This window comes from Oryzias latipes, chromosome 6 (assembly GCF_053564925.1).
Source record: "Oryzias latipes strain Hd-rR chromosome 6, Olatipes_Hd-rR_3.1".
Lineage (NCBI taxonomy): Eukaryota > Metazoa > Chordata > Actinopteri > Beloniformes > Adrianichthyidae > Oryzias > Oryzias latipes.
In genome coordinates, this window is record NC_136242.1 from 22,890,116 (window position 1) to 22,899,544 (window position 9,429).

At 39.7% G+C, this 9,429-nt stretch overlaps 1 protein-coding gene across 2 annotated transcripts; it reads right to left on the reverse strand.

Annotated features, from left to right (window-relative positions):
• Nucleotides 1-5,835: 5,835 nt before the first annotated feature.
• lrrc4.2 (leucine rich repeat containing 4.2) lies at nucleotides 5,836-9,021 on the reverse strand. 2 transcript variants are annotated; one of them, XM_023955910.2, is made up of 3 exons: nucleotides 8,449-8,657; nucleotides 8,240-8,361; nucleotides 5,836-8,103 (listed from the first exon to the last, which is right to left on the reverse strand). In XM_023955910.2, exon 3 carries the CDS (start codon nucleotides 7,980-7,982, stop codon nucleotides 5,985-5,987), a length of 1,998 nt encoding a protein of 665 aa, XP_023811678.1. In that variant the 5' UTR covers nucleotides 7,983-8,103; nucleotides 8,240-8,361; nucleotides 8,449-8,657; the 3' UTR covers nucleotides 5,836-5,984. The 2 variants fall into 2 exon arrangements, with proteins under 2 accessions (XP_023811678.1, XP_078805499.1); XM_078949373.1 differs by having other exon boundaries at nucleotides 8,240-9,021.
• Between the last annotated feature and the right edge of the window lie 408 nt (nucleotides 9,022-9,429).

A 9,429-nucleotide genomic window follows, 5' to 3' on the forward strand; every position in this document is an offset into this window, starting at 1 on the left:
CCTACACATCAAAGTTGAATAAATGGGTTTAATCTTATTCAATTTAAGTATCTGCTTCTAAAAGGAATATTTTCCTGAGGTTATGCAATTTCTATTAATCTAATTTTTTTAAGGATCGATAAACCAGAGGAAAACATTTTGCAAAGATAATTTCTACACAGAACCAAAAACGATTAATTTTTCACCTTTTGTTCTTGTTTAAATATTCGATATGTAAAAACTCATTTAAACTCTACAGGAAACAAAAAAAAAAAAAAAATTTGTCAGATTGACTCTTCTGACGCTTCAGTTTTTTTTTTGTTTTTCACATTATGAAAAGTATTGACATTGTGTTGAGCAATGCCGTACATCATAGTGTGACCCTACATTGAAAAAAAAATCTTGTTTTCAACCATGACACTGGCTTTTGTCATCTTATTACTTTAAATATGCAAAGAAAACAAAAATATTAAGCACTGTTATGGCAATCTCTGATTGGCATCTATTGGGCCTTGAAGCAGCAAACTAATAGAATTTAAATTACTTGACACAAAAAAAACTCCAGCTTGAAAAAATTATCTTAACTTGATACACACTGCGCCTTTGATTTCTCTTAAATACATTTTTCCCCCCTTACAATTTACTTAAAAATCGAATTTAGCATCTATTTTTTCTGCCAAACAAAAGCCTGAATATATTGTGAACACATAAAATTGAACTCATCAGACCAGAGGGCAAACTTTTTTTGAAATGCTTTGACCTGCTGCTGTGAATACGTTGACCTTTAAGGCCACCACTAGAAGGAGCCCTCATTATAGTCTTCTTTGACACTTTTCTCTTCTTCCAGATGATTGCAAAATCTGACCTTGGGACATACCTCCTGGTATTTGGAAAGAATACCATGTTTTTTTAAACTGTAAATAATTTTGAATAATAGACTTCAATTACTTTAAAAAAAAAAAAAAAAGCTTGTAAACCTTTAGAGACTGACAGGCAGCAACAATTACTCATTCAAGGATCATCATGTTTTTGTTAACACACTGGCTAAATGGCACCAGACCCCGCTAAATACCTTCTAGTTTCACTGAGTTGATTAATCTCCTGAATGTTGATAAATCCAGTGAACTTCAGTAGCAGAAATTTTCGCAGCAGGCATTCTCTTAATTTTAACGGAGGCAGTAAATGTGTTTTTTTAATTATTATTTTTAATTATTCAAAGGTAAACAAATGACAAAAATCGTTTAAAAGTCTAAATGGTCTTAGAATTTTTAAAATGCCTACTCTGTTTCAAGCATTACTGTCCATCTGTGCTCCAACCACTGTTTCACTGTCTCCAAAAAGGGTTTCTGTGACTATAATTTTCCAGTCTCTAAATAAAGAGGAAACGTGTCACTGCGGCTGTGTCAGGACGCCACCCTGTCATTGAGCAATTGTTTGGTGTAATGGCTCTCACCTCTGACGTGCCACTACATGACACTAATCTTCATTTCACACTCTTCCTTTTGTCTCTGCAAAAAATTAAGATCCATGTCACACACTCTTCACATTATTCATGCTGTCCTGCTTTCAAACATAGCACTTAGTTAAAAATGCTAAGGTTTATGATAATATAAACAATTACACAAAAACTGATTTGTCATGTGAATGCTCTCTGTCACTGAACAAGGAGCCCTAAAAAAAGATAAATGTGTCAATAATCTAAATTCTAAAGTGGGACATAATTTTGAATTTTTTGTACATGTTCTAAGACACATTTTTCTGACGTTCCCATGGGCACGAGTCATAGAATTTAAGATGATAAGGTAATAAAATTCCCCTTTTTTGCACAGACATTTATGCACTTGCACGCAAAAAGATAGATAGAGACAGACTGACAGAGTTAGCAACTTCCAGGAACAACCCCAGGCTCCCGCCTGATCCAAAAGTGAAGAGAGCACAATGGCCTACATTACACTGACAGTGTACAGTACAGCACAGTTGTCTCCAGCCTATGCATCTGCTCTCTGGCAGAGCAACATTTTACAGTATCAAGATCTTAGGTATCACATTTTTGTTTGTGTCAAAATGTCAAATTCTTTCCAATACTCATTGAATCAGTAAAGGGTGATGGAATGGATTCTTTTTATCTGTTGCCAGGAAAATGGAGCATAAGTTTTTCAAAAAGATATTTTAAAATAATAAACATCTTAACTAATAAACAGTTGCTCTGATGTAGCACAAGCTAATTCAAGCTTTTTCAATAACATTTTCTTTTTCCTTTTCAGTCGTGGCTATTTTCAATGTAATTTTTTTGTTTTTTTACTTGGATCAAAGTGTCACAATGGACCTGGTTTTAAAGCAGAACGACTGAAGGGAGCTGTCTGGGCAAGCACTCACTAACCCATAGTTGTGAGAAGAATGCCTATATAGTTTAGAGTATAGATCACTTCTATGAGTACGGATGAAGCATATTTTTCACCTTCTTGGCTGGCCCTAAACTGCATCAGTCACTGGAGATGCTGAAACGGAATTTGGTCCTTCATCTGACCAGCACCACTTACATTTTAGACTTAATTATCAGATAGGAATCTAGAATCTAATGGAGTTGCTCCCCATAAACCCCTAAGATCAGAGTAAATCTCCACAGTTCCTGCATAGGCGAAGGAATTATATCTAGTCACTGCAAAATCATTCTTTTTGATCATTCAGTCTTATGGCAATATGGATTGCATTAGAAAGGTGTTAATGGTAAATGGCGCATACTTCTCTACCTTGCTAGAAGGCCCAAAGCGCTACAGTCACAGTTCCATTCAGCCCATTCACACACACATTCATACACTGATGGCAGCTCCGGCACCGGACACTAGTGCCAACCTATAACTACCAGAGGGTTCAGTGTCATGCCCAAAGACACTGTGACACATGGCCGGGCAAGGCGGGAATCAAACCTGTAATCTTCCGATCAGAGGTTGACCGCACTCCCACTACACCACGGCCGTGTGAAGTGTGTGAAGTCTTAGTAAATAATCTGTAAACACTGGCAAAGCATCAATGAGGAACCCATCAAGTGATTATTTGTGAGCATGCCTTAAAACTGGAGATGCTCAAAAATCACTTTTTGCAAGTCTAAATCAAGTCAGAATGTTGAGTCTTTGGCAACAAATCCAAGTCAAGTCTCAACCAGCTGTAATTTCAAATCAAGTCTCAAGTTATAAAACCTGTAGGAACATTTTATTGTCACGAATAGTCATTAAAGTTTAAACATTTAAACTTTGACAAAATTGTCAAAGTTCAAATGTTAGTGATAGTGTTACAGAAACTTTGAAGTTTTCATAAGTGGGTACACACTGGCCCTTCTAGTTCTCATACTGCTTCTTACCATGGAAAACCCTGCAACACACTTAAAATGACCCAATTGCTGATTCTTTTAGACACATTTTTCACTTTACACTCCTTTAACTTTTCATCAGAAGAAATCGTTTTTTTCTGCAGCTTGTTATCAGACACATTAAATGCTTCTCTAACAGGGAGTAGTAGCCTCTTATGAAGCCTTTGCGCAGTCAGAGCCATGCTGTGCTGAGGACAAAAAAAAGGCAGCTTTTTTTTTTCCAACCCACACACACAGAGACACACATGCACATACAGTATACACCAAGAACATTCTGCTTTGCCAAATCAAAGAGCAACTATCATAACAGGTCTGTGACAGAACATTCAGTTTGCCCAGTTCTTTACTAAAACAGGGAAACACTTTAGTTGGGTTTGACTGTGGCACTGAACTGTTTAGCCACACACAAGTAGAGCCTTGAAGAAAAATCAGGATCAGTTTGCTGCTTAATTCAGAGCTGAAAAAAACCTTCAGAAATACCCTTCATGCCATTAGTGTGGTGAACCGATCTGCTTGAGATCAGACAGTCAGTGCATGATAAGACTGAAAATAATTGCTGATGGCTGTCCATCAGCAATTCTGCTGTAGTTTATGGAGATAAAGGCTTTAGAATTTGTTTTTAAGTGTGCTCTTAATCATTGCAGGATGTGCAGCCTGATGGCTTCACACAAAGTCTTCTGGTTCCTCTGATCTGTTATCACATACTCTTATAAACTTATAAATGAGAAACAGCAACCTATTGTGATAAAATAACTCCATCCAAATTAGGGCAACATGGAACTGTGAAGTTGTACTATAACAAAAGCAAACTAGAAATCAGACACGTTCTAGTATTAGAAAGGTACCATAATTTTGTTGATTGGTTGCACTTAGACTGGGCATTTAAGTATAACTGTTACCCTTTTCCCCCCCTTTTAAGGTTTATAGTTAAAAAACACTTCCTTTTGCTTTCTAAAGCAGCTCTGTGGGGTACCTGGTGCACAAGCTTAGAGCAGCACAAAGTAAGGAACAGTATATGCAGATGAACATGTAATGAAAAGAAACCCGCAAACTGCATAGAACTGTGGGACACATATATTTTTCTCCTTCACAGTAACTGAGGCTTCAATGTTAAGAACTAAGCTGAGGCATCAAAGAACCAGCAGCCTAACTGACCTGCATAGAGCCCCACTGTGGGGTATAATGCAGCATTGTACACCATTTACTTAAAGACTCATTCATGCAGACACTAAGTAAATGCATAGGACCGCAAGATTGGGTAGGATACCATACACAATACTTCCTCTGACCTTTATATAATCAAAAGTCTTACACACAAATGTAAATATATTGAGAGCACAAAAAAACATCACATGAAAAGTTTTGATTAGAGGACAACAGAGAAAAGTTGTTTTTGTCAGGGGTTCTTTAAATTTTATTTTTCATATACTCATTTTCTCTTCATAAAAATAGTGTTGCTAAAAAGAAAATATTAAGAAGAAAAAAAAATCCCAATGTGTTGCATGGAAAAGTCCCAATATCAGACATTCATTTGTTTCATTTCTATCTTGTTTTTTTTTCTTCTTTTACTGAACAGTCAGCGCTGTCTTTTCCTTTGAAAAATTAGTATTGGAATGAGCCCTTGCAGAGACAAGTCAGGAGACTGCTGTAATGCATTACTGAATTAGCCGTAAACACTACACAAGCCATTAAGAAGCATGTGGAAACCTATAGGGGGAAAAGTACTACAAATTGCAACCAATAACAGAACACTATGTTTTCAGTGATTGGTTTTAGCATGTGTTCAACCCTTTACCGAATGAAAGAAAGGAGAATTGTGGCACACTTAATAAACACATTTAGATACGCTACAAAAGAAGCACTGGCACTTTCAAATAAACACAGCTTGGCTCCAGCAAGCAGCGGGTTAAAACATAGCTGCAGAATTTCACTGCAGTCCAAAAGCATTTGGCTTATAGCTACTGAACAGCACAATCTATCTGTGCCATTTTGCTGCTATTGGACAAATTTTTGTACTTCTCTAGACTTTGCTTGTTTGTCTTTTTGAGTTCTTCAGTCCAGAAATGTCATTTTATTGCATATAATATTTGGCACAGTAAAAACAGGAGTTTACGTTTTGGACTGTATTGGAAACAGGTGTGTGTCACTTTTTTTAATTTTTATTTTTTTCTGTGCCCTTAAACGTTCACAAAACAAACTCAAAGTTTCAGTAGACAGTACCACATTTTATCTTTCAGTGAGAAAAGAAATTTATTGTTTGCTTTTTTCTTTAAATAGAAGTCACCACTTAATAGAAAATAGTTTCAATTTGCTTTCTTTTCTAATATAATTTGCATCTTTCACAACTGCATGACTATATATATATATATATATATATATATATATATATATATATATATATATATATATATATATATATATATATATATATATATATATATATATAAGATATATTTTCAATATTTATACACATATATAGGCATGTACAGGAGAAAAAATATGTCTGTTTTGCAGTTCTGTACAAAAGAAAGTTACATTTATGCCCCTTGTGCATTCTGTTGCATGGACAGGTGAGCAGCTGGGAGAAGAGTGCTTTGAGTAAAGTCAGAGTCTGAGATAAAGCCCCAAGAAGTTTCTGTCAGATTTGAGTCTCCTGAACCTTTTCCTTTCCTTGAGTAGTTGTAATAACATATGGATCAGCAATGGTGCTGATGTGACCATGATGCTCTCTGACTGAACGATGAAGAGAGTTGTTCTGGGTCCAGTGGGCTCTGTAACTTCCTTGTCGAGATGAGGAAGAAGACGCGACAAAACCAGGCTTAAATGTGTTGCTGTTGTGTTCCACTAATGTTGGCAGTGCCAATCCTGTGTCATCAGAACCACTAGATCTAGATGTCGGTGGGACAGGGGGAACTTGTTCCTCCATCTGTATTATTTCTATGGTCCTGGCTGCTGCCACAGTACTCCTTTGCTGATGCCTCTTACGCAATTTATAGAATGCTATCAGCATGGCAGCTGCCACTAAGGTAACGGCTACAAAACAGCCAATGATGATTTTGGTGGTTTTCATCATCTCATCCAGGCTGGCAGCTGGCTCTGCAGGGGCTCTGGGACTTGGGACGGATACCTGCCTTGGAGTCTGAGTGTTTTGAAACAAAACAGTGGGTGTGGAGATGAAGACGGGTTGAAAGACAGAGGGTGAAGCAGGGACAGTGGGTTTAGGCTTGGGCGTCTCCTCCACTGTTGGATCCAGCACTTCCACTGTTACAGTGGTAAAGTATGACAGATTGGATGTATTGAGTTCAGCATTGCTGATATTTAAGTAGGCAGAGGCGTTGGAATTTCCTGCCATGTTGCTCACCATGCACGTGTAGATTCCCGTATCTGATGGGAGAACATTGGAAAAGTTGAGGGTTCCATCATTGAGCACTGATATTCTTGGGTGAGCTGAGCCATGGGTCAACACAGTTCCATTGGGCAGAAGCCATCGAACTGAACTCATGGCTGCTGTGCGGCACCTTAGTTCTGCCACCCTTGCAGCCGAAATGTTCAGATCTCTTGGAGCATCGAGTATGAACGGGGCTGAGCATTGGAAAGTTGTCTGATCAATTTCCACCAGGTGTCTTCCTCTTATGTGTATAGGGGTGTGACAGCGGCCACAGCAGGTGGAATTTGTGGGAATGTTTTCTCTGAGCCATGCCGACAACCAAACTACATCACAGTCACAGCTCCAAGGGTTGTGATGTAGATGTAGTTCCACCAGGTACTGTAGAGGAGTAAACAAGTTGTGGGGCAGAGATGACAGATTATTATGAGCAAGATTGAGTTCAACCAAAGCTGTGATGTCATCAAAAGCATTCCTTTCAATCGTTGTTATGGCAGAATTCATAATCCATAGTTTACGTAAATTTTTGAGTCCATGGAAGGCCCAAGGCTTCAACTCTGGAAAAACATTATCCGATATCTCCAACTCTTCCAATCCCACTAAAGGTGACAGATGAGGTAACTCCCTTAGATTGCACATTCCCAAATTAAGGTACTTGAGGTTATGAAGGCCCTCAAATGCCCCCTCAGAGATGTATTCCAATCTTCTCAGTTCCCCAAGGTCTAGTCTCATGAGTGAGGGGACACGATTGAAGGCATAAGAAGGGATGCTATCAATAGGATTATTTCTGAGCCACAGTTCTCTTAATTTTGACAGATACTCGAAAGCTCCACTGGGTATGACTGTCAGTCTGTTGTCAAACAACTCCAGAGTGTTGAGACTGGCCAGGCCATTGAAGGCCCCTACTTCAATCTGTCTGATTGCGTTCCTTCCCAACTGCAGCACTTCTAGATGACGCAAGTGTCTGAACGTGTCTGCCTCAATGGTCTCTATGCTGTTCTCCATTAAGTTTAGATACCTGGTATTGGTTGGGATGTTTGGAGGAACTCTTATCAAGCCACGGCGGGTACAGACAACCTTGGTGAGCTGGTTAGTGCAGGAGCACACACCTGGACAGTTTTGTGGGTTTACAAAGCCCGACTCAGGGCCTGTGGATTGGCACATACTGAGAGCAGGCACCATGAGGGAGATCACGGCGAGCAGGGCTGTGTTCCAGGTAGGCTGCACACTAACCTGGCCCAAAGGACTCATGATGTGGAGGGCTCATTATTCTGCATGGTGGGGGGAGACGGCACACACCAAAGGACAGACCACCCTAGCCTGGCTGGAGCAACTCAATGCTCCCAAGTTCCATTGACTGTGCAGGAAGATGCTGCATCAACATTTTTGTATGGTTGGAGAGAAAAACAGACATGAGACAAAATGAACACAAAGAAAAAAATTAATACAAGAAGAACAGAAGGGCAAAAACAGAGCAAGAATATAAGAAAATATAATTTGTGACATACCTCATTAGTTTGAAATTGCTTCCTTCTGGCTTTTTCCTAATTGAAAAGCAACGGTCTTGCATCAGCTTTATTTATAATCCCTCAAAACGACTCGAGATGGATGCTTTCTTTTGCTAATTATCCTAAAAAAGTGAAGAGGCCCTATTATAGCCAATGGTACAAAATGGCTCCTGATAATAAAGTCTGAGAATGACACAGAAAACACTCACAGTCAAAGGTAAGGCCACCAAGTCTTAGCCAGTGCCTAGATCCTTTCCTTCTTCACTAAGTTTCCCTCTGCAAGACTGCAGACTCTGAAATTCAGCTCCACTGTGGATAAATCACAGCGATCCATTATGCAGTCCATTGCAACAGAAGAGGGGAGAAAAAGTGACTAACTGAATTGAAAGAAAAGAAAAATCCTCGTTCAGTCAGCTCCAGGTACATGTGTTGGCTCCTTGGTTAGTCGCCTGTTTGAGTGAGAGACCTCCCTCACTGTGACTTTGCCAAGGGCTTGTCGGTCGCTGATTAGCCCTGTTGTGACAGAGACTGAGAGACAGAAAAAGGCTAAGGAACTCCCGGCACAGTCATCCTCTTCTGCTCTCCTCCTCTGTGTTCCTCTTGCCTTTTCCTAAGATTGGGCTGGCCCTGGTCAGAGCAGCTGCAAGCTGCCGTGTGCACAGTTAGCAGTAATCCGTCTATTCCTCTTGGGGGGAAGGGGGTTGAGGGAGAGATGGTGGCGCTGTGTGGGGGGTTAGAGAAAGGGATACGCTGCGCTGTCGGAGCTTTGCAAAAGGCTGACGGAAGAGAGAAAAAGAGAGAGAGCCCTCTTGTCCTCTTCTGCAATGAGAGAGAAGAGAAAGGATGACGTTGGAAGGACGAGAGTAGAAGTGGTTTCTGTATCCATAAACAAAGGATTTGAAGATTCTTCTTTATGGTCGTTGATTGCCTCCTGGTCTGCCTCCTCTAGTGTTCCTCTGCTCTCCTATTTTTTTGTTTTTTTCCCAAAGCTGAGGTAGTAAGTTTCGGCAGTTAGCCATGTGTGTGGCTCTCAGACTTGCGACTGGCTGTTGGACTACTGCAGTAGTCAGAGTAGAACAGAGAAAGGCAAAGAGAGTGCTTCTGAGAGACGGAGAGAAAGAACCGCTGACAGATCAAGAGAAAGATAAAGTGTGTAAAGGAAAGTGTCTGTGAGAAAAATGGAAAACCAG

Coding starts and splice junctions, on each gene's coding strand:
- lrrc4.2 (XM_078949373.1), bottom strand. CDS start 7,982: ATGAGTCCTTTGGGCCAGGTTAGTGTGCAGCCTACCTGGAACACAGCC.